Genomic DNA, 26415 nt, shown 5'->3' with positions numbered 1-26415 from the left:
AATCAACTTCTGGATCAAATCCTGACTGATAGCAGTCCATTCTTGCAAAATCAAAGCTTTTATTTTGTCTGAATTTGAAGGTTTTTGTTTGTCCACCCGTCTCTTGATGATTGACCACAAGTTCTCAATGGGATTAAGATCTGGGGAGTTTCCAGGCCATGGTCCCAAAATCTCTATGTTTTGTTCCCTGAGCCATTTAGTTATCACCTTTGCTTTATGGCAAGGTGCTCCATCATGTTGAAAAAGGCATTGTTGATCGCCAAACTGCTCTTGGACGGTTGGGAGAAGTTGCTCTTGGAGGACATTCTGGTACCATTCTTTATTCATGGCTGTGTTTTTAGGCAAGACTGAGAGAGAGCCCATTCCCTTGGCTGAGAAGCCACCCCACACATGAATGGTTTCAGGATGCTTGACAGTTGGCATGAGAAAAGACTGGTGGTAGCGCTCACCTGGTCTTCTCCGAATAAGCCGTTTTCCAGATGTCCCAAACAATCGAAAAGGGGATTCATCAGAGAAAATAACTTTACCCCAGTCCTCAGCAGTCCACTCCCTGTACCTCTTGCAGAATATCAGTCTGTCCATGATGTTTTTTCTGGAGAGAAGTGGCTTCTTTGCTGCCCTCCTTGAGACCAGGCCTTGCTCCAAGAGTCTCCGCCTCACAGTGCGTGCAGATGCACTCACACCTGCCTGCTGCCATTCCTGAGCAAGCTCTGCACTGCTGGTAGCCCGATCCGCAGCTGAAACACTTTAGAGACGGTCCTGGCGCTTGCTGGTCTTTTTTGGGCGCCCTGGAGCCTTTTTGGCAACAAGGGAACCTCTCTCCTTGAAGTTCTTGATGATGCGATAGATTGTTGACTGAGGTGCAATCTTTCTAGCTGCGATACTCTTCCCTGTTAGGCCATTTTTGTGCAGTGCAATGATGACTGCACGTGTTTCTTTAGAGCTAACCATGGTTAACAGAAGAGAAACAATGATGCCAAGCATCAGCCTCCTTTTAAAGTGTCCAGTGGTGTCATTCTTACTTAATCATGACAGATTGATCTCCAGCCCTGTCCTCATCAACACCCACACCTGTGTTAATGGAGCAATCACTGAAACGATGTTAGCTGGTCCTTTTAAGGCAGGGCTGCAATGATGTTGAAATGTGTTTTGGGGGATAAAGTTAATCTTCTAGGCAAATATTGACTTTGCAAGTAATTGCTGTTAAGCTGATCACTCTTTATAACATTCTGGAGTATATGCAAATTGCCATTAGAAAAAATGAAGCAGTAGACTTTGTAAAAATTAATATTTGTGTCATTCTCAAAACTTTTGGCCATGACTGTACAGTGGGAACAATGCAATCATGGGGTAACGTCCTCCTGGAATCCCCTAACCCAGACTCCTCCATCAGATACCAGATAGAGAAGTGTGATAGTCACTGCACAGAACACGTTTCCTCCAGAGTCTAGTGATGGCGGCTTTACACCACTACATTTGACCCTCAACATTGTGCTTGGTGATGTACGACTGCATGCAGCTGCTCGGCCATGAAGCTCCCGGTGGGGGCGCAGTATTTGTGCTGATGTTATCCCAGAGGAGGTCTGCACGCTGCAGAGCAGTGGTGACTTTTCTGCCTTCTGCTCCTCAGCACTTGGCCCCCCCACTCTGTAAAGTTACGGGGTCTCCAATTTGTGCCTGAGTTGCTATGGTTCCTTTCACTTCTCAATACTATCTTTCACAGGTGATGGGGAAAAATTTAGCAGGAAGAAATGTCATGAACGGACTTGTTATGTTGATGGCTCCTATTACAGAGCTGCGCTTGAATCAGTGTCCCATTAATAAACGCAGCCAGTACAGAGAGGGGCCAGATATAATACACCCGGAGGTTATACACTAGGGGGTGTAGGACAAGGTATTATATAATGCAATTGCTTTGTCAAGGAATTTGTAAATTCATCAAATGCCCCTGACAAAGCATTTGTGAAACGTGTTTGCCCCAGATGAAGCTTTTTGTGAAACGAGAGTCAGGTGTGTTTGGTGGGTGAGCTTCTCTTTTAGCATGTACCTCATTTTTTGGGGGGACTCCAATGTGATCTGCTTACCATGTATACTTAACCTTGTACTGTCAACTTTTACTTAGACTGTATAAATATATTGAGCCTACTTTGCCATTTGTGCCACTTTCCATTTTTTGAGGTTTCCCCATTGGTTCACTCACCGATACATTTGCTTCTACTGTTTTGAATAAAGACATATAATTTCGCTAACCCATTTTTAATAAAAGCTATATTTTATTATTATGGCTACTTAGGTTTTTGTTTCTCTTTGCCCTGGGTTATCTCTTTTTGGGTTTTATGAGAAAGATCCCAAAATAGGCAGAATCATACCAGGATCTACAACCGTTGTATAATTAAAATAGTTGTAACAGTTTAAAAAAAAAAAAAAACAGGTGCAAAAGAATTGAGAATAAAGTTTTTGAAAGTTTTAAAGAACTTTTTAAATTAGTGTGAATTGGGATCCGAGGACCTGAGAATCACCAGCTGACCTCCTTGACGTGAGGCTAAAACAAAAAGTTTTTAAAGTTTTGGTATTGGTTAAATGACATTGAACATCTTACCTGTCTGGGTAGCACTGTTGGCCAGATCTGCGGTGAAGCCGGAGAAGAGGTTGAAGGGTAGTGCCGATGAGTGGTACATCCTGGCAGGCTGACAGTCAAGTGTTTGTGCACCTTGGTAGGTAGTGTTCAATCACAGGAGATGAGATGATGACATTGTCCTTAGGGGCTGAGAGGCCGCATTACTTCTCAGGATGGGTGAGAGCCTGACTGACAGCTCAGAGGAGGCAGTCTTACTGGAAACCAGTCCACAGCGGTGGAGAAAGTCCCAGTTATGCCATTGGCTGTGTCTTTACCTGATCTCTATTCAGAGTTCACAAAGCAACTGTTCCAAGAAGCGTCAGGGAGTGAATAGCCACTCAATCGGGGTTTCTCCTTCTCATTGTTTTTTCGGGTAGTAAAGCTTTCCAGAGTTTCAGTTTAATGTGGCAGCATGGCAGTCTGCCAGCTCGTACCTTGTCATTAGCTTCAGGGCACTCCCTGTACGTTTATCTGAGAAAACAAAGAGTTACTGTCGGGTGACAGACGCGCCGCATTCTTCAGAATTAGAGACTGGAGACCAACGACCATGACATAAACAGGCCTAAATGAGAGGACGGGGTCCCATGGACAAAGTCATGATCACCCATGAGATATTGAGTTGTCCTTTACCTAGGTGGGTCATCCAGCCATTAGATGGAATGCTGCAATGGCACCATCTACTGGGCACGTTGTTGGCTACACTCAGATTTTCTATTCGAAGAGCAGTATGGTAATAATTTATTATTTTTATTAAAAGGGATTGTCCTGGTGCATGTTTCAGGGGTCAGATCCCTACGAAAATCAGCAGAATGGGTAATTTTTATTCTGGTTACAAAGCAGATTGGGCCTAGCGACATTCATCCTCAAAGCTCGGCAGCCCCATAGGGAATGAATAGAGCGGGGGTCAGGGTTTAAAGTTACCAATCGGTGCAGGTTCCAGTGGTCAGACCCCAACCGGTCAATAATTTAATTTTTCACCTATGGTGTGGGCAACCCCTTTAATAGAGACAGCATGTTTCACAGCAATTTACATTTCAGGGGGTAAGTGCACACAATAAGAGATCCTGTGGGCAACCCCTTTAATAGAAACAGCATGTCTCGCAGTCGGTTACAATTCAGGGAGTAAGCACACACATATAACAACAGGTTATAGAGTAATGCAAGTGGGAGAAATGACCCTGCTCCCAAATTTGTGAGGGGGATGGGGTGATGAGAGGTAGAAATGCTTGTTTTATAACGGTTCGGCTCTCTTTTATACCAAGTAGTAAAGCTGCACGAGCCATCAACACACGGATGAAATATATTGGGGGTGGATACTGTTAAGCGTGATGCAAGTTGCCCTTGTACTGTACTAGTGTCTGGCATAAAACTACTACGGTCCATGAAGACTGAGGCCAAGTCTTCGGCTAATTCACACATTAATCCAAACAACTGTGACGACTCCTGGAGTGGACCCTCTGGGTCGTGGCACCAACCCTCCCAGGGCGAGCTGACCTAGTGAAGACCACCCCCTATACAGGGAGTGTCAGGGGCAAGCCCCAGGGGGTGAGGTACCACGACTGCTGGCACCAGGCGGCCGGCTCACAGGAGACACGGAGTGCAGGTTCAGAGCGTGTGCCAAGAGGCACAACAGAGTGTAAGGTAGAAGACCCGAATACAGCGTACGGCCAGACAGGGACACGGCAGACCAAGCCAAGAAGCACAACAATAACAGGCACCTCCCCTAGGAAGAGGTAGCCTGATATAGCACATGATCGCTAGGGCTTCCGGGTCAAGTCCTCCAGTACCATAGAGAGGACGGACCTGGAGACCGAACTGAGAAAAGCGCAGACATAACATGGAGGAGACAGGGACCTAGGTACGAGAGGTGTGCGTGCACACCCGGCGCGACCCCCGGAGTGACCGCGGCTCAGAAAGAGATGACGTCGGGACCAACGTCCCGCCCCCAGGTGAGCGCGGCGTGACATCACAAAAGCAGCCGGACTCCCCAATACCTGGTCCCAGCACTGATGCACTGCAGCCCCAGTGATTAAATGCTGATGTACGACCACTCGCCCACCTGTGCTCATTGTCTTGTGAGGCCTCCCTGATCCAACAGTGTGGGAAAGTCACGTACCTGTGTGACTGGAACCCTAAACAAGCCTCATCTGAGTGCATTATTAATATCATGCTCCTCCCATGATTGGCAGGTTTGTGAGTGGTCGTTTCATCAGGATTTTGCCCCTGCGCTGCCTCCACCTTTATAACGGGGTCGGCTGCACCCTGAGTGCATGATGACCAAGTATTGGTGAGTACGGAAGGGTTTTTTTTTTATGTCATTCACTGATTTTTTTTTATTTTATTTAGTCTAGTGCCTCACAAGATGTGTTGCAAAATTGTGTATTTTGAACAAAATATCCAATATCTCTTTTTTTGTTTTCATTTTCTGCAAGATCCTGAGAATGGGGCCATGAGAGCCAAGCAACGAGGTGGTGTGACCCAGAGAACCGGGCGGTGCGGCCCAGAGAACAGGGCCATGACCCAGAGAACGGGGCGATGCGGCCCAGAGAACGGGGCCGTGTGACCGAGAACGGGGCGGTGCGACCCAGAGAATGGGGCCGTGTGGCCCAGAGAACGGGGCGATGCGGCCCAGAGAAAGGAGCCATGCAACCCAGAGAAAGGGGCCGTGCGACCCAGAGAACGAGGCTGTGCGACCCAGAGAAAGGGGCCGTGCGACCAAGAGAAAGGGACCGTGCGACCCAGAGCTCTGCGACCCTATCTTGAATGGAGCGGAGTTGCACATGCTCCCATAGGTGTTGTGAGTTAATTTTCCCCTTCACTACTGAGGCCCGAGGAACTCCCTCTTCTGGTGAAGAAAGGTAGTGAGCCTGATTGTCAAACACCTGGGGCTGATGATGACTGGCTGAGTGGAGTTAGTGACTGGATATAAGGCTGCCGACGCCCTTCTGGCCTGCGGGTGATTTCTCTGTGGTCTTCTAGGAAACCAGTCTGATTCCTGCTCATCTAAAGCTAAGATTTCTGCTTTGCCTTTTTGCATTAGTGTTTTGTTTTCCTTGCTTTTCTGGATTCTGCCATTCCCTGCTGGGGTTAGCTGAATCTCCTTTTGCCTGTTGCTCTGTCTTCAGAATATTCCTGAGTACTGACATAGCTTTTTTGAAGCCTAGCGTCTTCAGGGCCTTTTTTACTGTCAGTTTGTTGGCTCTTATTTTCATAGGGTTTTTTACGGATTCCAGACAACAGCCTTCCTGTCCTTTCCTATCTAAGCTACCGTGGGCCCCATCTTTGCTCAGTCTATCTTTCTGTCTGTGTTAGTGTTTTCATCTTGCTTCACCGTCATTATATGTGGGGGGCTGCCTTTTACTTTGGGGTCTGCTCTGGGGCAGTTTAGATTTCCCTTTCTGTCTTTAGGCTATGTAGTCCTCCGGCTGTGATCGAGGGGTCTAGGGCATCGTAGGAGCCACCCACGGCTACTGCTAGTTGTGTTGATAGGTTCAGGGGTCTGCAATCCGATAGCTGCCAACTTCTCTGGTTTTCTGGACTTAGCTAGCATTACTATTTTTGCCTCCTACGGTGACTCAATCATAACAGAATCACCCGCCATACCGCAAATTCTAGGGTACTCAATAGCAGGAAAGAATTGTATAAAAAAAAAAAAAAAAAAAAAAAAAGTGTATATTTTTTCCTCTATATCTCTGAGGCCGTAGGGGGAATTTCTTTTTTTCTCTCAATGGAGATAAAGCAATTGTCTGATCGTGTGGAGCAGCTCGCTGCGGAAGTGCGGGGAATTTCCGCCTACCTTGCTCATTCACATGCTGCTGAACCAAAGATTCCTACACCTGATGTATTTTTTGGGGATCGGTCTAAATTTTTGAATTTCAAAAATAATTGTAAATTTTTTTTTGCCTTGAAGCCTAACTCGTCAGGGAGCTCCGCGCAGCAGGTTAAAATTGTCATCTCTTTGCTGCGTGGCGATCCCCAGGATTGGGCGTTTTCTTTGAAACCAGATGATCCTATTCTGACTAATGTGAACGCATTTTTTCAGGCCTTGGGGTTGTTGTATGACGAACCTAATGCCATTGATCAGGCTGAAAAGACCCTGCTGGCATTGAACCAGGGTCGTGATTCTGCAGAGTTGTACTGTCAAAAGTTCCGAAAGTGGGCGGTACTTACTACCTGGAATGATTGTGCCTTGGCTGCTCTCTTTCGGAAGGGGTTGTCAGAAGCCGTAAAAGATACTATGGTGGGATTTCCTGTTCCCTCTGGTCTTGACGATTCTATGTCTTTAGCCATTCAGGTTGATCGGCGTTTACGCGAACGCAGAGCTGCACGAGAGGTGTTGCCACCTGTTGAACAGATGTCTGAACCTATGCAATGTGATAGTTTTTTCCAGAGAGCAGCGTCAGGAGTTCGGAAGGCGTAATAAGTTGTGTTTTTTCTGTGGAGATGCCACGCATATTATTTCTGTCTGTCCTAAACGCGAGAAACGCTTTGCACACACGTTTTCTGTTGGTGGTGTTCAACCTAAGTTTCTTCTGGCTATTACTCTGATCTGCTCCCTGTCCACATTTTCCGGCAAGGCTTTTGTGGATTCGGGAGCAGCTCTAAACCTAATGGACTTGGATTTTGCTAAACGTTGTGGATTTCCGATGACACCTCTGCAGACGCCTATCCCTTTGTGGGGGATTGATGCTACTCCTTTGGCTAAAAATAAACCTCAGTTTTGGACCCAGGTGGTAATGCGGGTCGCCCCAGACCATCAAGAACATTGCAGGTTTTTGGTGTTGCATAATCTGCATGATACTATTGTTCTGGGGTTTCCCTGGTTACAAATTCATAATCCAGTTTTGGATTGGAAATCTGTGTCTGTGGTGAGTTGGGGTTGTCGGTGTGCCTTTAGTGAGGCTCCGGTGTTTTCCACCTCTCCTCAGTCGCATGATGTTCCTGATTATTTGGCGGACTTTTATGATGTATTTAGTGAGAATGAGTCTGCGTCTCTGCCTCCTCATAGGAGTTATGACTGTGCTATTGAACTGAGCCTGGGGTGTAAATTTCCCAAGGGTCGGCTCTTCAATTTATCTGTACCCGAGCACGAGGCTATGCGATCCTATATTAAGGAGGCGTTGGAGAAGGGTCATATTAGACCATCCTCGTCACCCTTAGGTGCCGGTTTTTTTTTTGTAGCCAAAAAGGATGGATCATTAAGACCTTGTATTGATTATCGTGCTTGCAACAAAATTACTGTTAAATATCAGTATCCGTTACCCCTGATTTCTGATCTATTCTCCAGAGTTAAAGGTGCTTGCTGGTTTACCAAGCTTGACCTCAGGGGGGCGTATAATCTTATTCGCATTAAGCATGGGGATGAATGGAAGACTGCGTTTAATACTCCGGAGGGACATTTTGAGTACCTGGTGATGCCTTTTGGGCTCACTAATGCCCCTTCTGTCTTCCAGTGCTTCATGAACGATATTTTCCGAGATTTTGTCGATAAATTTTTGATTATCTATCTGGATGATATTTTGATCTTCTCCAAGGATTGGGATTCTCATGTGGAACATATTCGGACTGTGTTCCGGATCTTGATGGAGAATTCCCTGTATGTCAAAGGATCTAAATGCCTTTTTGGAGTACAGAGGATTTCTTTTGTCCCCGTCAACTATTGAAATGGACCCGGCCAAGGTACAGGCCATTTACTATTGGGTTCAGCCCACTTCTTTGAAGGCCCTCCAGAAGTTTTTGGGTTTTGCTAATTTTTATCGGAAATTTATAGCAAAATTTTCTAGTATTGCCAAGCCATTGACTGATTTGACTACGAAGGGTGCTGATGTGTTAAATTGGTCTCCGGAGGCTGTATCTTCCTTTCAGGAGCTGAAGCGAAGATTCACCTCCGCCCCGGTTTTGCGGCAACCTGATGTCTCGCTTCCGTTCCAGGTAGAGGTGGATGCTTCTGAGATTGGTGCAGGAGCTGTTTTGTCCCAAAAGGATCCTGTAACATCTAAAATGAATCCCTGTGCTTTCTTTTCCCGAAAGTTCTCTCCATCTGAACGTAACTATGATGTGGGGAATCGGGAACTGTTAGCCATGAAATGGGCATTTGAGGAGTGGAGACATTGGTTGGAGGGAGCTAAGCATCAAGTCGTGGTCCTCACTGTCCACAAGAATTTGATTTACCTAGAGTCGGCTAAGCGCTTGAACCCTAGACAGGCTAGGTGGGCCTTGTTTTTTACACGTTTTGATTTTGTGGTTTCTTTTCTTCCTGGAACTAAGAATGTCAAGGCTGACGCCCTCTCTAGGAGCTTCTTTGCTGATTCTCCTGTGGTGACCAAGCCTGCTACCATCTTAGGCGAAGGGGTAGTTCTTTCTGCCATCTCGCCCGATTTGAGACGTGCTCTGGAAGAGTTCCAGGACAAACCTGAGCGTTGTCCCAGTGGAAAGTTGTATGTTCCTGACCAGTGGAAGAAGAGAGTGATGTCTGAAGTTCATTGCTCTGCTTTCGCTGGTCATCCAGGTATTTTTGGTACTAGAGATCTGGTGAGTCGGTATTTTTGGTGGCCCTCCTTGTCTCGTGATGTCAGGAATTTTGTGCAGTCCTGTGGGACGTGCTCCCGGTCTAAATCGTGTTCTCGCTCTAGTGGGTTGTTGATGCCTTTGCCTGTCCCCAAGAGGCCATGGACCCATATTTCAATGGATTTCATCTCTGATATGCCTGTCTCTCAAAGGATGACTGTTATTTGGGTGATTTGTGATAGGTTCTCTAAGATGGTTCATCTTGTACCACTCCCTAAGTTGCCGTCTTCCTCTGAATTGGTGCCCCTGTTTTTACAACAGGTGGTTCGCTTGCACAGGATTCCTGAGAACATTGTATCTGACAGAGGAGTCCAGTTTGTGTCTAGATTTTGGAGAACTTTCTGTTCCAAGCTGGGAATTCAGTTGTCCTTCTCCTCTGCTTTTCACCCTCAGACCAATGGGCAGACAGAGAGAACAAACCAGACCTTGGAGTCATATTTGAGATGTTTTATTTCTGCTGATCAGGATGATTGGGTTTCATTTTTGCCCTTGGCCGAATTTGCTTTAAATAATAGAGCTAGTTCTGCCACTTTGATGTCACCTTTTTTTTGTAACTTTGGGTTTCATCCTCGATTTTCTTCAGGGCAGGTGGAGCCCTCTGCCTGCCCAGGGGTTGACACTGTGGTAGAGAGAATGCACCAGATCTGGGACCAAGTGGTGGATAAGTTATCTCTCTCCCAGGAAAAGGCCCAGCGGTTTTCCAACTGACATAGGACCATTGGTCCCCAATTTAAGGTTGGTGATATGGTGTGGTTATCATCAAAAAATATTGCTATGAAGGTGGCTTCTCCTAAGTTTAAGCCTAGATTTATTGGACCTTACAAGATTTTGGAGATTATTAATCCGGTCTCTTTTCATTTGGCTCTTCCTGTCACATTTAAAATCCATAATGTGTTCCATAAATCTTTGTTGAAGAGGTTTGTTGAACCTGTTGTTCCGGGGGTTGCACCTCCAGACCCTGTATTGGTTGAAGGTAACATAGAATATGAGGTAGAGAAAGTACTGGATTCCCGTCTGGCTAGACGGAGACTCCAGTATTTGGTTAAGTGGAAGGGTTATGGTCAGGAGGATAATTCCTGGGTCTCTGCCTCTGATATTCATGCCAAAAGATTGGTGCGTGCCTTTCATCGGGCTCACCCTGATGGCGTGGTTGAGGGTTCGGTGACCCCTCCTCAAGGGGGAGGTACTGTTGTGAGTTCATTTTCCCCTTCACTACTGAGGCCCGAGGAACTCCCTCTTCTGGTGAAGAAAGGTAGTGAGCCTGATTGTCAAACACCTGGGGCTGATGATGATGACTGGCTGAGTGGAGTTAGTGACTGGATATAAGGCTGCTGACGCCCTTCTGGCCTGCGGGTGATTTCTCTGTGGTCTTCTAGGAAACCAGTCTGATTCCTGCTCATCTAAAGCTAAGATTTCTGCTTTGCCTTTTTGCATTAGTGTTTTGTTTTCCTTGCTTTTCTGGATTCTGCCATTCCCTGCTGGGGATGAGCTGAATCTCCTTTTGCCTGTTGCTCTGTCTTCAGAATATTCCTGAGTACTGACATAGCTTTTTTGAAGCCTAGCGTCTTCAGGGCCTTTTTTACTGTCAGTTTGTTGGCTCTTATTTTCATAGGGTTTTTTACGGATTGCAGACAGCAGCCTTCCTGTCCTTTCCTATCTAAGCTAGCGTGGGCCCCATCGTTGCTCAGTCTATCTTTCTGTCTGTGTTAGTGTTTTCATCTTGCTTCACCGTCATTATATGTGGGGGGCTGCCTTTTGCTTTGGGGTCTGCTCTGGGGCAGTTTAGATTTCCCTTTCTGTCTTTAGGCTATGTAGTCCTCCGGCTGTGATCGAGGGGCCTAGGGCATCGTAGGAGCCCCCCACGGCTACTGCTAGTTGTGTTGATAGGTTCAGGGGTCTGCAATCCGATAGCTGCCAACTTCTCTGGTTTTCTGGACTTAGCTAGCATTACTATTTTTGCCTCCTACGGTGACTCAATCATAACACATAGGTAATGAAAAGAGCAGAGACCGATTATGCCCAACCCTGCCGCCTTCAGGACAGAGCTGCCAAGGCCTTTTTCCAGGGTTCCAGCGCTCAGTTTTCGGGAGTCCTCGGGTCCTCAGAGGTTGGACCCCCAGTAATAATACACATCCTATGGATAGAGAACAGCTTGAGATTTTTGGGGACTAGCCCTTGAAGCCATGTTTCCGGCACGTTTAGTTCAGTAAATGAGCCCCACTTCCATGTCTCCATCGGGGGTGTAGAAAGTGGGGACATCGTTAGCGCCACTCGCCGACCCCTTTTCTACCCTCAGCAGTGCCGTGTTCTCTCCAATGTATGAGGCCTTGTGTTCTGCGTCTAGTTATCATCTAGCCAAAATTTCAGGGAAAGTTGGGCGGCAACGAATTTGAGTCGTTATTACATTTTTTGATTGTCACCCATCTTTCCCAGATTGCTGAAGAGCAGGGAGAGGACATAGCGCTGCGTATAGGGGTCACATTTAGGCCATGGTGGTCTGCACTGACGTCTATGTGAGACCCTCACATTCCATAGGCCTAGTAACTAGAGTGAGTCATATTAGTTGTCACCCAGCTTTCCCAGGACCAGGTATCACAGCTGACGAGAATTTTCATGTGAATACCCTTAGAATTAATTCCTGCATTCGTGAATAATCCACTGTGTGATGTTTCTCAGTGGCCACAAAAAAAATCAGCCCTAATCCTCCACACAGAGCCGCCGTCTGTGACTCTGTGCCCCCACCACCAGACATGCTCACTGCTTACAAAGCCAGGCCTCCTCTGCTTTCTCATTGGTCAGCCTGCACGTCAGTCAGCTCATAAGGTCGGGATTTACCTCACTATTCCTTCCTGATTGGACACGCTACTCATTATTATTCCTCCAGCCTCGTTCTGCCCTTCTTAGCGACCATTGCCTAGCGACGCTGTCCATCAATATCCGCCGAGAAGTAGGTGGGGGTAAAGCTAAGCGCTGATTGGTTAGCTTACAGTCAATCAAGAAGTTCGTAGGCGGCAACCGAGACGGATCAAGGCACTGATTGGCTACTCGTAGTGTCCGTCATCGTGTGATTACTAATCGATATGTCCAATCGGTAAAGGCCGCGGGGCGGGGCTTGGACCCGCGATATCACATTCACCGTCCTGCTAGAGAAAATCGAAAAATTTCACAAAAATAAACGGTCACGTCCGGGAATCGCTCACTGATCGTATCGCATCTACAGCTGCCGATATTTGCCGATTTGATATCGATATTTAACGGAAACCGGTACCTGATTCTGGGCAACACAAACCGCCTCAGATCGCAGGAAGAATCGGAAGGAGCATCGGCGATTATCTCCGATATTAGAGGTGAGGCGGGGGCAGAGGGGCTGCAGGGGCGGGGAATCGCGATCAGCCCGGACATAATCGATATATCGCAATGGATGTGACGCGGCCGCCGGCTCTGCGCATGTCCGGTGCGGAGGAGTGACGCAGCACAGCTGTGTACAGTGTGTGTGTCTGTATTGTGTAGTGTGTGAGTGTATAATATGTGTGTGCAGTATGTGTATGTCTGTGTGTATAGTGTTCAGTGTGTGTGTATATATATATATATATATATATATATATATATATATATATATTTCTACAGTTTGAGGTTATAAGGTGTATACAGAGTGTTTCTACAGTGTGAGTGTATAATATATGTGTGTATAGTGTTCAGTGTGTGTATGTGTGTATATATATATATTTCTACAGTTAGGTTATAAGGTGTGTATATATGTGTGTACAGCAGCGGCTGTGTGTATGTGTGTGTGTGCAGCAGCGGCTGTGTGTATATGTGTGTGTGTGCACAGCAGCGGCTGTGTGTATATGTGTGTGTGTACAGCAGCGGCTGTGTGTATATGTGTGTGTACAGCAGCGGCTGTGTGTATATGTGTGTGTGTACATCAGCGGCTGTGTGTATATATGTGTGTGTGTGTGCAGCAGCGGCTGTGTGTATATGTGTGTGTGTACAGCAGCGGCTGTGTGTATGTGTGTGTGTACAGCAGCGGCTGTGTGTATGTGTGTGTGTACAGCAGCGGCTGTGTGTATGTGTGTGTGTACAGCAGCGGCTGTGTGTATGTGTGTGTGTACAGCAGCGGCTGTGTGTATATATGTGTGTGTACAGCAGCGGCTGTGTGTATATATGTGTGTGTGCAGCAGCGGCTGTGTGTATATGTGTGTGTGTGTGTGTACAGCAGCGGCTGTGTGTATATGTGTGTGTGTACAGCAGCGGCTGTGTGTATATGTGCGTGTGTACAGCAGCGGCTGTGTGTGTGTGTACAGCAGCGGCTGTGTGAATATATGTGTGTGTGTGTGTGCAGCAGAGGCTGTGTGTATATGTGTGTGTGTGTACAGCAGCGGCTGTGTGTATATGTGTGTGTGTACAGCAGCGGCTGTGTGTATATGTGTGTGTGTACAGCAGCGGCTGTGTGTGTGTGTACAGCAGCGGCTGTGTGAATATATGTGTGTGTGTGTGCAGCAGAGGCTGTGTGTATATGTGTGTGTGTTTACAGCAGCGGCTGTGTGTATATGTGTGTGTGTACAGCAGCGGCTGTGTGTATATGTGTGTGTGTACAGCAGCGGCTGTGTGTATATATGTGTGTGTGTGTACAGCAGCGGCTGTGTGTATATGTGTGTGTGTGTACAGCAGCGGCTGTGTGTATATGTGTGTGTGTGTATAGCAGCGGCTGTGTGTATATGTGTGTGTGTACAGCAGCGGCTGTGTGTATATATGTGTGTGTGTGCAGCAGCGGCTGTGTGTATATGTGTGTGTGTACAGCAGCGGCTGTGTGTATATATGTGTGTGTACAGCAGCGGCTGTGTGTATGTGTGTGTGTGTACAGCAGCGGCTGTGTGTGTATGTGTGTGTGTACAGCAGCGGCTGTGTGTGTATGTGTGTGTGTACAGCAGCGGCTGTGTGTATGTGTGTGTGTACAGCAGCGGCTGTGTGTATGTGTGTGTGTACAGCAGCGGCTGTGTGTATGTGTGTGTGTACAGCAGCGGCTGTGTGTATGTGTGTGTGTACAGCAGCGGCTGTGTGTATGTGTGTGTGTGTGTGTGTGCAGCAGCGGCTGTGTGTATATGTGTGTGTGTGTGTACAGCAGCGGCTGTGTGTATATGTGTGTGTGTACAGCAGCGGCTGTGTGTATATGTGCGTGTGTACAGCAGCGGCTGTGTGTGTGTGTACAGCAGCGGCTGTGTGAATATATGTGTGTGTGTGTGCAGCAGAGGCTGTGTGTATATGTGTGTGTGTGTACAGCAGCGGCTGTGTGTATATGTGTGTGTGTGTACAGCAGCGGCTGTGTGTATATGTGTGTGTGTACAGCAGCGGCTGTGTGTGTGTGTACAGCAGCGGCTGTGTGAATATATGTGTGTGTGTGTGCAGCAGAGGCTGTGTGTATATGTGTGTGTGTTTACAGCAGCGGCTGTGTGTATATGTGTGTGTGTACAGCAGCGGCTGTGTGTATATGTGTGTGTGTACAGCAGCGGCTGTGTGTATATATGTGTGTGTGTACAGCAGCGGCTGTGTGTATATGTGTGTGTGTGTATAGCAGCGGCTGTGTGTATATGTGTGTGTGTACAGCAGCGGCTGTGTGTATATATGTGTGTGTGTACAGCAGCGGCTGTGTGTATATGTGTGTGTGTGTACAGCAGCGGCTGTGTGTATATGTGTGTGTGTGTGTACAGCAGCGGCTGTGTGTATATGTGTGTGTGTGTACAGCAGCGGCTGTGTGTATGTGTGTGTGTGTACAGCAGCGGCTGTGTGTATGTGTGTACAGCAGCGGCTGTGTGTACAGCAGCGGCTGTGTGTATATGTGTGTGTGTACAGCAGCGGTTGTGTGTATATGTGTGTGTGTGCAGCAGCGGCTGTGTGTATATATGTGTGTGTGTACAGCAGCGGCTGTGTGTATATGTGCGTGTGTACAGCAGCGGCTGTGTGTGTGTGTACAGCAGCGGCTGTGTGAATATATGTGTGTGTGTGTGCAGCAGAGGCTGTGTGTATATGTGTGTGTGTACAGCAGCGGCTGTGTGTATATGTGTGCACAGCAGCGGCTGTGTGTATGTGTGTGTGTGTGTGTACAGCAGCGGCTGTGTGTATGTGTGTGTGTACAGCAGCGGCTATGTGTGTGTGTGTGTGTGTACAGCAGCGGCTGTGTGTATATGTGTGTGTGTACAGCAGCGGCTGTGTGTATGTGTGTGTGTACAGCAGCGGCTGTGTGTATGTGTGTGTGTACAGCAGCGGCTGTGTGTATATATGTGTGTGTACAGCAGCGGCTGTGTGTATATATGTGTGTGTACAGCAGCGGCTGTGTGTATATATGTGTGTGTGTACAGCAGCGGCTGTGTGTATATATGTGTGTGTGTACAGCAGCGGCTGTGTGTATATGTGTGTGTGTTTACAGCAGCGGCTGTGTGTATATGTGTGTGTGTACAGCAGCGGCTGTGTGTATATATGTGTGTGTGTACAGCAGCGGCTGTGTGTATATGTGTGTGTGTGTACAGCAGCGGCTGTGTGTATATGTGTGTGTGTGTGTATAGCAGCGGCTGTGTGTATATATGTGTGTGTGTACAGCAGCGGCTGTGTGTATATATGTGTGTGTGTACAGCAGCGGCTGTGTGTATATATGTGTGTGTGTACAGCAGCGGCTGTGTATATGTGTGTGTGTGTACAGCAGCGGCTGTGTGTATATGTGTGTGTGTGTACAGCAGCGGCTGTGTGTATATGTGTGTGTGTGTACAGCAGCGGCTGTGTGTATATGTGTGTGTGTGTATAGCAGCGGCTGTGTGTATATGTGTGTGTGTGTACTGCAGTGGCTGTGTGTATATGTGTGTGTGTGTGTGTGTGTACAGCAGCGGCTGTGTGTATATGTGTGTGTGTGTGTACAGCAGCGGCTGTGTGTATGTGTGTGTGTGTACAGCAGCGGCTGTGTGTGTGTGTGTGTACAGCAGCGGCTGTGTGTATGTGTGTGTGTGTACAGCAGCGGCTGTGTGTATATGTGTGTGTGTTGTGTACAGCAGCGGCTGTGTGTATATATGTGTGTACAGCAGCGGCTGTGTGTATATATGTGTGTACAGCAGCGGCTGTGTGTATGTGTGTGTGTACAGCAGCGGCTGTGTGTATATATGTGTGTGTGTACAGCAGCGGCTGTGTGTATATATGTGTGTGTGTGTGTACAGCAGCGGCTGTGTGTGTGTGTGTACAGCAGCGGCTGTGTGTATGTGTGTGTACATCAGCGGCTGTGTGTATGTGTGTGTACATCAGCGGCTGTGTGTATGTGTGTGTACAGCAGCGGCTGTGTGTATATATGTGTGTGTGTACAGCAGCGGCTGTGTGTATATATGTGTGTGTGTACAGCAGCGGCTGTGTGTATATATGTGTGTGTGTACAGCAGCGGCTGTGTGTATATATGTGTGTGTGTACAGCAGCGGCTGTGTGTATATATGTGTGTGTGTACAGCAGCGGCTGTGTGTATATATGTGTGTGTGTACAGCAGCGGCTGTGTGTATATATGTGTGTGTGTACAGCAGCGGCTGTGTGTATATATGTGTGTGTGTACAGCAGCGGCTGTGTGTATATATGTGTGTGTGTACAGCAGCGGCTGTGTGTATATATGTGTGTGTGTACAGCAGCGGCTGTGTGTGTGTGTGTGTGTGTGTGTGTACAGCAGCGGCTGTGTGTGTGTGTGTGTGTGTGTACAGCAGCGGCTGTATGTATATATGTGTGTGTACAGCAGCGGCTGTGTGTGTGTGTGTACAGCAGCGGCTGTGTGTATATGTGTGTGTGTACAGCAGCGGCTGTGTGTATATGTGTGTGTGTACAGCAGCGGCTGTGTGTATGTGTGTGTGTGTGTGTACAGCAGCGGCTGTGTGTATATGTGTGTGTACACCAGCGGCTGTGTGTATATGTGTGTGTACACCAGCGGCTGTGTGTATATATGTGTGTACAGCAGCGGCTGTGTATATGTGTGTACAGCAGCAGCTGTGTGTATATGTGTATGTGTGTACAGCAGCAGCTATGTGTATATGTGTGTGTGTGTACAGCAGCAGCTATGTGTATATGTGTGTGTGTACAGCAGCGGCTGTGTGTATATTTGTGTGTGTACAGCAGCGGCTGTGTGTATATTTGTGTGTGTACAGCAGCGGCTGTGTGTATATGTGTGTGTACAGCAGCAGCTGTGTATATGTGTGTGTGTGTACAGCAGCAGCTGTGTGTATATGTGTGTGTGTACAGCAGCGGCTGTGTGTACAGCAGCGGCTGTGTGTGTGTGTGTGTACAGCAGCGGCTGTGTGTATATATGTGTGTGTGTGTACAGCAGCGGCTGTGTGTATATATGTGTGTGTGTGTACAGCAGCGGCTGTGTGTATATATGTGTGTGTGTGTGTACAGCAGCGGCTGTGTGTATATATGTGTGTGTGTGTACAGCAGCGGCTGTGTGTATATATGTGTGTGTGTGTACAGCAGCGGCTGTGTGTATATATGTGTGTGTGTACAGCAGCGGCTGTGTGTATATATGTGTGTGTGTGTACAGCAGCGGCTGTGTGTATATATGTGTGTGTGTGTGTACAGCAGCAGCTGTGTGTATATATGTGTGTGTGTGTGTACAGCAGCGGCTGTGTGTATATATGTGTGTGTGTACAGCAGCGGCTGTGTGTATATACGTGTGTGTGTACAGCAGCGGCTGTGTGTATATATGTGTGTGTGTACAGCAGCGGCTGTGTGTATATGTGTGTGTGTGTACAGCAGCGGCTGTGTGTGTGTGTGTGTGTACAGCAGCGGCTGTGTGTGTACAGCAGCGGCTGTGTGTATATGTGTGTGTGTACAGCAGTGGCTGTGTGAGTATGTGTGTGTGTACAGCAGCGGCTGTGTGTATATGTGTATGTGTGTGTGTACAGCAGCGGCTGTGTGTATATGTGTGTGTACAGCAGCGGCTGTGTGTGTGTACAGCAGCGGCTGTATGTATGTGTGTGTGTGTGTGTACAGCAGCGGCTGTGTGTATGTGTGTGTGTGTGTGTACAGCAGCGGCTGTGTGTATGTGTGTGTACAGCAGCGGCTGTGTGTATATGTGTGTGTGTGTACAGCAGCGGCTGTGTGTATATGTGTGTGTGTGTACAGCAGCGGCTGTGTGTATATGTGTGTGTGTGTACAGCAGCGGCTGTGTGTATATGTGTGTGTGTGTACAGCAGCGGCTGTGTGTATATGTGTGTGTTGTGTACAGCAGCGGCTGTGTGTATATGTGTGTGTTGTGTACAGCAGCGGCTGTATGTATATATGTGTGTGTGTGTGTGTACATCAGCGGCTGTGTGTATGTGTGTGTACATCAGCGGCTGTGTGTATATGTGTGTGTGTACAGCAGCGGCTGTGTGTATGTGTGTGTACATCAGCGGCTGTGTGTATATGTGTGTGTGTGTGTGTACAGCAGCGGCTGTGTGTATATGTGTGTTGTGTACAGCAGCGGCTGTATGTATATATGTGTGTGTGTGTGTGTGTACATCAGCGGCTGTGTGTATGTGTGTGTACATCAGCGGCTGTGTGTATATGTGTGTGTGTACATCAGCGGCTGTGTGTATATGTGTGTGTGTACAGCAGCGGCTGTGTGTATATGTGTGTGTGTACAGCAGCGGCTGTGTGTATATGTGTGTGTGTACAGCAGCGGCTGTGTGTATATGTGTGTGTGTGTACAGCAGCGGCTGTGTGTATATGTGTGTGTGTGTACAGCAGCGGCTGTGTGTATGTGTGTGTACAGCAGCGGCTGTGTGTATATATGTGTGTGTGTACAGCAGCGGCTGTGTGTATATGTGTGTGTGTACAGCAGCGGCTGTGTGTATGTGTGTGTGTGTGTGTGTTGTGTACAGCAGCGGCTGTGTGTATATGTGTGTGTGTTGTGTACAGCAGCGGCTGTATGTATATATGTGTGTGTACAGCAGCGGCTGTGTGTGTGTACAGCAGCGGCTGTGTGTGTACAGCAGCGGCTGTGTGTATATGTGTGTGTGTGTACAGCAGCGGCTGTGTGTATATGTGTGTGTGTACAGCAGCGGCTGTGTGTATATGTGTGTGTGTACAGCAGTGGCTGTGTGTATGTGTGTGTGTGTACAGCAGCGGCTGTGTGTGTGTGTACAGCAGCGGCTGTGTGTATATGTGTGTGTACAGCAGCGGCTGTGTGTATATATGTGTGTACAGCAGCGGCTGTGTGTATATATGTGTGTACAGCAGCGGCTGTGTGTATATATGTGTGTACAGCAGCGGCTGTGTGTATATATGTGTGTACAGCAGCGGCTGTGTGTATATATGTGTGTACAGCAGCGGCTGTGTGTATATGTGTGTGTGTGTACAGCAGCGGCTATGTGTGTGTGTGTGTGTACAGCAGCGGCTGTGTGTATGTGTGTGTGTGTACAGCAGCGGCTGTGTGTATATTTGTGTGTGTACAGCAGCAGCTGTGTGTATATGTGTGTGTGTGTACAGCAGTGGCTGTGTGTACAGCAGTGGCTGTGTGTACAGCAGCGGCTGTGTGTACAGCAGCGGCTGTGTGTGTGTCTGTACAGCAGCGGCTGTGTGTGTGTACAGCAGCGGCTGTGTCTATATGTGTGTGTGTACAGCAGCGGCTGTGTGTATATGTGTGTGTGTGTGTACAGCAGCGGCTGTGTGTATATGTGTGTGTACAGCAGCGGCTGTGTGTATATGTGTGTGTGTGTGTACAGCAGCGGCTGTGTGTATATGTGTGTGTGCGCACTAGGGTGACCGGATCTCATATGGGGGGAAAAAAATTTTGGAATCTTGTTCGTCTGGACCCCACAAAACGATTCCCCTTTCCAGATATTGAGAGAGCCAAAATTTGAGCTCGATCAAACGACGTTAACCCGTGCCGCTCAAAATTTGAAAAAATCCAAATTGAGGTATTTTAAGATTTAGGTATTTTGCGTAGTCTGTTAGACTATAAAGAATGTGACAACAACATTGCAGAAATAGCCCTGACCAAATTTTCGAACCATTTGTGGTATTTGAATGCAGAGTTGGTGGGATTATCGTTTTTTGATCCCACCATTAGACAATGAAAAGTTGTTAATGGCTAATAAATTGCTCAGTAGCACAGATGAACCATCAGAGCACGCTAACCTACATGAGTTGATAATTTTACATAGTTATCTAATCTATTCTAGAGCTTTTGTTAAAGTAGTTTTTGAAACGTCAGAATATAATGCTCGGCATTTGCTTACAACTTGCAGGACATATTGCTTTGTTCTTCATCTTTTGTCAGAAGGTCGTTAAAGTCGGTTACTTCCTACCTCTTTTAATTTTTCTTTCCTAACTTTTGGATTTACAACCCTAGTGTGCTCTGATGGTTCATCTGTGCTACTGAGCAATTTATTAGCCATTAACAACTTTTCATTGTCTGTAATGGTGGGATCAAAAAACGATAATCATTCAAATACCACAAATGGTTCGAAAATTTGGTCAGGGCTATTTCTGCAATGTTGTCACATTCTTTATAGTCTAACAGACTATGCAAAATACCTAAATCTTAAAATACCTCAATTTGGATTTTTTTCAAACTTTGAGCGACGAGCGGCACGGGTTAACGTCGTTTGATCGAGCTCAAATTTTGGCTATCTCAATATCTGCAAAGGGGAATCGTTTTGTGGGGTCCAGACGGACAAAATTCCGACATCGATTTTTTTGCGGTCACCCTAGTGTGCACAGCAGCGGCTGTGTGTATATGTGTGTGTGTACAGCAGCGGCTGTGTGTGTGTGTGTGTGTACAGCAGCGGCTGTGTGTATATGTGTGTGTGCACAGCAGCGGCTGTGTGTATGTGTGTGTGTGTGTACAGCAGCGGCTGTGTGTATGTGTGTGTGTGTGTACAGCAGCGGCTGTGTGTATGTGTGTGTGTGTGTACAGCAGCGGCTGTGTGTATGTGTGTGTGTGTGTACAGCAGCGGCTGTGTGTATATGTGTGTTTGTACAGCAGCGGCTGTGTGTATATGTGTGTGTGTGTGTGTGTGTACAGCAGCGGGTGTATGTATGTATCAGCGCCATCTGGAGGAATTATTGATTTTTGCTGCTTTTCTAGCACAGAGAGATTCCGCGCGATGCAGACATATTCTCCCAGGAACACACACTGGGGCCGAATTTCTACAAGGCCGATTCAATTAACCCAGCAGTGTGTTTTGAGTGAGAGTGTAAACCAAGAGGAAACCTGTGCTGCTCACTGAGTCACCAAGCTGCTTACTGAGCTACTATGCTGCTTAGTAAGGGTGATTTCCACTGATTCACCCTATTTACCAGCAAACCACTGTTATGCCCACTGAGCCACCCTGCTACCTGCTGACCAACCATTCTGCTCACCAAGTCACCCTGCTGCCCTCTAATAAACCTTCCTGACGAGTCCTACTACCCACTGAACCCCAGTATGCTATTCCTTGAGCCACCTTGCTACCCACTAACAAACCCTGCTTCCCACCAAGCCACTCTGCTACTCCTTTACTGACAAACCCTGCTGCCCATCAAGCCACCCTGCTACTCTTTTACTGAAAAACCCTGCTGCCCACTGAGCCACCATGCTGAGCTCGGTGTTGCTCATTGAGCCCTACATATTGATCCATCTCTGGGGTCCACAACTGTCTTAAGAATAGGGAGTTGCTCACGTGCAGATTTCTCTATTCACTTCTATGGGAGATCCAACAATAGCCGAGCAAGCAAAGCGCCATAAATGTCTACAGGGGAGCTGTGTACAAAAAACGGCAGGCGATGTATAGTAAGCACTGGCAACAATGTTTCGTGTTACTTTATTGTAGATGCTTTGGATCAATGAAATCTGTTCACAAACCTGTGACGAGCGTACAATGGCACATCTGGCACGCGGTACCATTCTCGTCTCGCCGCGTCCCAGCGCATCAATGGGTTTCATTAGCACAACACATTTTGTTGCCGTTTTTGATTCTTGGCTGCTCCACGATGATGGAAATAAGAGCAGATTGTGCGACAATTACCCGGCTTGTGATTCACGTCCTCGGCTGATTGGTGTTTGTCTCACCACTTGTACAGTTGTCTCTTGTTACTTCCTCAGGTGTTTGGACGTCAGTCAGACCATGCAGGCGGCGGAGGAGGCCTGTGCCCAGCTGGAAGACGAGCTGCTGTGTAAGTTTATGTTCCTAAAATCCCTATGTAGTCTTATAATAATGTACATGCATATTTATTCATTTGTGCCAATATAATGTAGCCTCACTTTGCACATCTCACTTTTACCCTCCAGTTGCCATTTGATCTGTCCTGCTGTAGTTCCTCTGCTCAGTGCACGCTCTCCCGGCTGGCTTCCAGCATGGCTGTGCTCTTCCTCCACCATGGACATAATGTGAATACACTCTGCTTCTTTGATGACCAGTTTTGTCTTCTGTCATATACAGTAATCTTACATCATTGATCTGTTGGCTGGTTTCCAGCAGAGATCAACTGTCCTGCACTGCTAACCACCTAGGCAGGAGAGTGCCTGAAATAACCAATGTGAAAGCCCTGGCGAGCTTATATTAGCAGTGCTAAGCTGCGTTTGATGCCCACTGCTGACAGATCAGTCATGTGAAACTGTAAATGCCACTGTGTGGATGCAGAAGGCAGAGGACAATCTTCTGCCATATGCATGAACAGAGCAGAATTTAATACAGCAATTTTACATCATTCATCTGTTAGCTGATTTCCAGCAGAGCTCAACAGTCCTGCACTCCACTCCACCTAGGCAGGAGAGAGCTTGAAATAAATATTGTGGAAGCATAGGCACCACTGATCTGCCGGCAATGGTCATCAGACACAGCTCAGCTGTACTGGTTTGAATTGTTTGGGGTCTCGGCTCTCAGAAATAACCGTTGTAGGAACACAGGTGAGCTGAGATCTGCAGGGCTGAGCTCTGTTTGATGCCCATTGCTGACAGATAAATGATGTGAAACTTCCAAATTCTGCTCATTTGATGCATAAGGCAGAAGATAATCCTTTGCCTTATGCATGAACAGAGCAGAATTTCATCCAGTAATTTTACATCATTGATCTGTTAGCTGATTTCCAGCAGATCGCAACAGTCCTGCACACCACCATTCCACTGAGGGAGCTTAAAATAACCTTTGTAAAAGCACAGGCGAATTGGGATCTGAAGGGCTGAGCTGAGTTTGATGCTTGCTGCTGTGATGTAAAACTGTAAATGCCACTCTGTTGATGGCAGAAGATAAAACTTTGTCATGTGCATGAACAGAGCAGAATTTGATCACGTCACTGATCTGTCAGCAATGAGTGTCAGACACAGCTCAGCCCTGCTGATTTGGATTGGTTTGCGTCTCAGCTCTCAGAAATAAACATTGTGGAAACACAGGCGAGCTGAGATTTGTAGGGTGGTCTGTGTTTGATGCACGCTGCTGACCGATCCGTGATGTGAAACTGTAAATGGCACTCTGTTGATGCATGAGGCAGAAGATAATCCTCTGCCATGTGCATGAAAAGAGCAGAATTTGATCACGTCACTGATCTGTCAGCAATGGGTGTCAGACACAGCTCAGCCCTGCTGATTTGGATTGGTTTGTGTCTCAGCTCTCAGAAATAACCATTGTGGAAACACAGGCGAGCTGAGATTTGTAGGGTGGTCTGTGTTTGATGCATGCTGCTGACCGATCCGTGATGTGAAACTGTAAATGGCACTCTGTTGATTCATAAGGCAGAAGATAATCCTCTGCCATGTGCATGAAAAGAGCAGAATTTAATCACGTCACTGATCTGTCAGCAGTGGCCATCAAACACTGCTCAGCCCTGCTGGTTTGGATTGGTAAGGGTCTCCTGTCTCAAATTGCTGAAGTGAGGGGTAAGAATGCACAGCTGAGCGCTGCTCTTTTCTGATAGCTAAGGACAGACTCCATAAACTTCTGATGGGGGGTTTAATCTCCAAGGAGAGCAGTGTTCATCTGGTCTCTTCTGCCCAATGGACCCCGACTGAACAAATCTGTGTCTTCGAAGATCCCTCTTCTTTCCGCTTCCTATATCCCTTAACGTTCTAGTAATTCCATCCTTCTTCTCCCTGTAGTTTGTGAAGATTGCCGCTTGTACTTCAGAGACTCCTGCCCCCAACATGGAGCACCAACCTTTATCTTGGACACGCCTGTTCCAGAAAATGTACCATCTCGGGCTTTACTTTCTCTACCAGAAGGACTGGTGGTCAAGGAAAGATCTCAAGGAGGCTTCGGTGTCTGCTGCACAATTCCCATCATTCCCCGGGGTTGCATTTTTGGCCCATACGAAGGCGACATAATAATGGATAGGAGCGACTGCACTGTTTACTCATGGGCGGTATGGGTTCTTCTTTTTGTCCAGTATTTTTTTTTTTTTTTTTTTAAAGTATCTTATATCTGACAAATCTTGTAGAGTAGGAGTTAATAACCAAGGGTGCAGAGATCGCACCCGGCCCTAAAACCTGATGCGCCTCAAAAAGATCCCTGTGCGCATGTTGTATCCGTGAGATTTGGGAGGTCCAGTTTCAGATTTTGGATTGGCACTCAGGAGTTTCACCTCTTTTAAATTAATTTTACTGAGTTCTAATATTATGTTTATTTAAAGGGGTTATTCCCATCTTCATTGGTGGATATTTTTTTCGGCTAGAGCTTGTAAAAACGAGCAATTTTCCAATATTCTGCTAATTAAAATTTTCAGCCGTTCTTGAGATAGTAACACTTTTTCTTTTGTTTCCAAGGAGACTGACCACCTCTGTTGGCTAGTTTGTAAGTGCTGCGCTGAAACTGGTCGTGATTAGGAGGTAACGGCGCGCTCCAGCAATTCTGGTAGGCTTCTAAAGGACACTTGCAAGCTCAATAGAAAAGAGCTTGTAAACGCTGTGCATGTCCTGCTGTCCAGCAGCGGTGGTCGATCTCCAAGGCAACAAGCTGCAGCCTAAAGAAAAGTGTGAATATCTCAAGAACGGATGAAAATTTTAATAAGCAGTAAATTGCAAAATTGCTTGTATTTACCAGCTCTATCCAAAAATCTCCATTTCTGAATATGGAAATAACCCCTTTTAAGGGAATCTATCGGCAGCCATAGTGGTAGTATTCAACCTGTTTACAGAGCCCTGATTGTGTACAGTCCCCGGCGCTGCTCTAATAACTGTTAGCGAGCAGCTGCAGGGAGAATGTAGTGTAATGTTCTCCTTGCAACTGCATTTGCCAAGTAGACTGACACATATGTTTAAAATGCTATTTCCCTGCAGATCAGCACTTTGGCTGCAGATAAATGCTATATATATTTTTTTGTTGCCAATGGGTTCCCTTTAAAAAGTAGTGCTGTCATCAATGTTATTTGAAGAATAGTGCTGCCACTGCATGTGATTGTAGCGCTATCGCTAGGCTGCACCTTGCACTAGGTGAATAGTGATTTATAGAGTAGCGGTATTATCACCTCAATACAAAGAGGGAGAAAATAAATAATCAGCGTAGTGAGAAGTGTATGTTTCCAGATAAGGGATCTTCTCTGTCTAATTTGAGGAATAGTGATGTAATCACATTGTCTTTTTTTTTTTTCTTTAGGGGAGTGATGGTTGTGATGTCACTATGTGTAGCGTGGTGATGTCATCAGTCCTTTTTTGAGGAATAGTGATGTCATTACTTCTATTCAGAGAATAGTGATGTCATTTTTTTGGAGGATAGTGATGACATCATCACTAGAGTTGAGTGAATATGTTCGGAATCGGTCACCGAATCTGAATTTGCCATATGCAGGTGCATCTCACAAAATTGGAATATCATCAAAAAGTTACCGTAATTTATATTAGTTCTTCAATATAAAAAGTGAAACTCCAATATTATATAGAGTCATTACACACAGAGTGATCTATGTCACGTGTTTATTTCTGTTAATGTTGAGGATTATGGCTCACAGCCAATGAAAACCCAAAAGTTATTATCTCAGTAAATTAGAATACTTTAGCTTGAAAAATGATTGTAAAATCTGAAATGTTGGCCTACTGAAATGTATGTTCAGTAAATGCACTCAATACATGGTCGGGGCTACTTTGGCTTCAACTTCTGCATCAATGCGGCGTGGCATGGAGGCGATCAGCCTGTGGCACTGCTGAGGGGTTATGGAAGCCCAGCATGCTTTGATAGCAGCCTTCAGCTCGTCTTCACTGTTGGGTCTGGTGTCTCATCTTCCTCTGTAAGCCATAATCATCAACATTAACAGAAAAAAACACGTGA

At 46.7% G+C, this 26415-nt stretch overlaps 2 protein-coding genes across 5 annotated transcripts in view; one reads left to right on the top strand and one right to left on the bottom strand.

The window, feature by feature from the left end:
• Window positions 1-12580, bottom strand: part of LOC141085454 (uncharacterized) — a 35921-nt gene extending 23341 nt beyond the window's left edge. Inside the window, exons 1-2 of one of the 3 annotated variants that reach the window (XM_073570825.1) lie at window positions 12453-12580; window positions 2600-3088 (exon numbers count right to left, since the gene is read on the bottom strand). In XM_073570825.1, coding sequence (XP_073426926.1) covers window positions 2600-2678 — 79 coding nt within the window. In that variant the 5' untranslated portion in view covers window positions 2679-3088; window positions 12453-12580. The other 2 variants (XM_073570823.1, XM_073570824.1) reach the window with 2 other exon arrangements.
• The window catches only part of LOC141085452 (E3 SUMO-protein ligase ZBED1-like), a 39393-nt gene continuing 25269 nt past the window's right edge, over window positions 12292-26415 (top strand). For both annotated transcript variants that reach the window (XR_012231311.1, XM_073570819.1), the window contains exons 1-3: window positions 12292-12531; window positions 22266-22336; window positions 24255-24517. Coding sequence is in view for 1 of the 2 variants with exons in the window: in XM_073570819.1 (XP_073426920.1) it covers window positions 22288-22336; window positions 24255-24517 (312 nt within the window). In the remaining variant the exon portion in view is untranslated. The remainder of the gene's footprint in view (window positions 12532-22265; window positions 22337-24254; window positions 24518-26415) is intronic.

This window comes from Dendrobates tinctorius, unplaced genomic scaffold (assembly GCF_039654945.1).
Source record: "Dendrobates tinctorius isolate UK_male_01 unplaced genomic scaffold, ASM3965494v1 ptg000028l, whole genome shotgun sequence".
NCBI classification, from domain to species: Eukaryota; Metazoa; Chordata; class Amphibia; order Anura; family Dendrobatidae; genus Dendrobates; species Dendrobates tinctorius.
The sequence above is the reverse complement of the archived record's forward strand: the minus strand, read 5'-3'. Positions and strand labels throughout refer to the sequence as shown.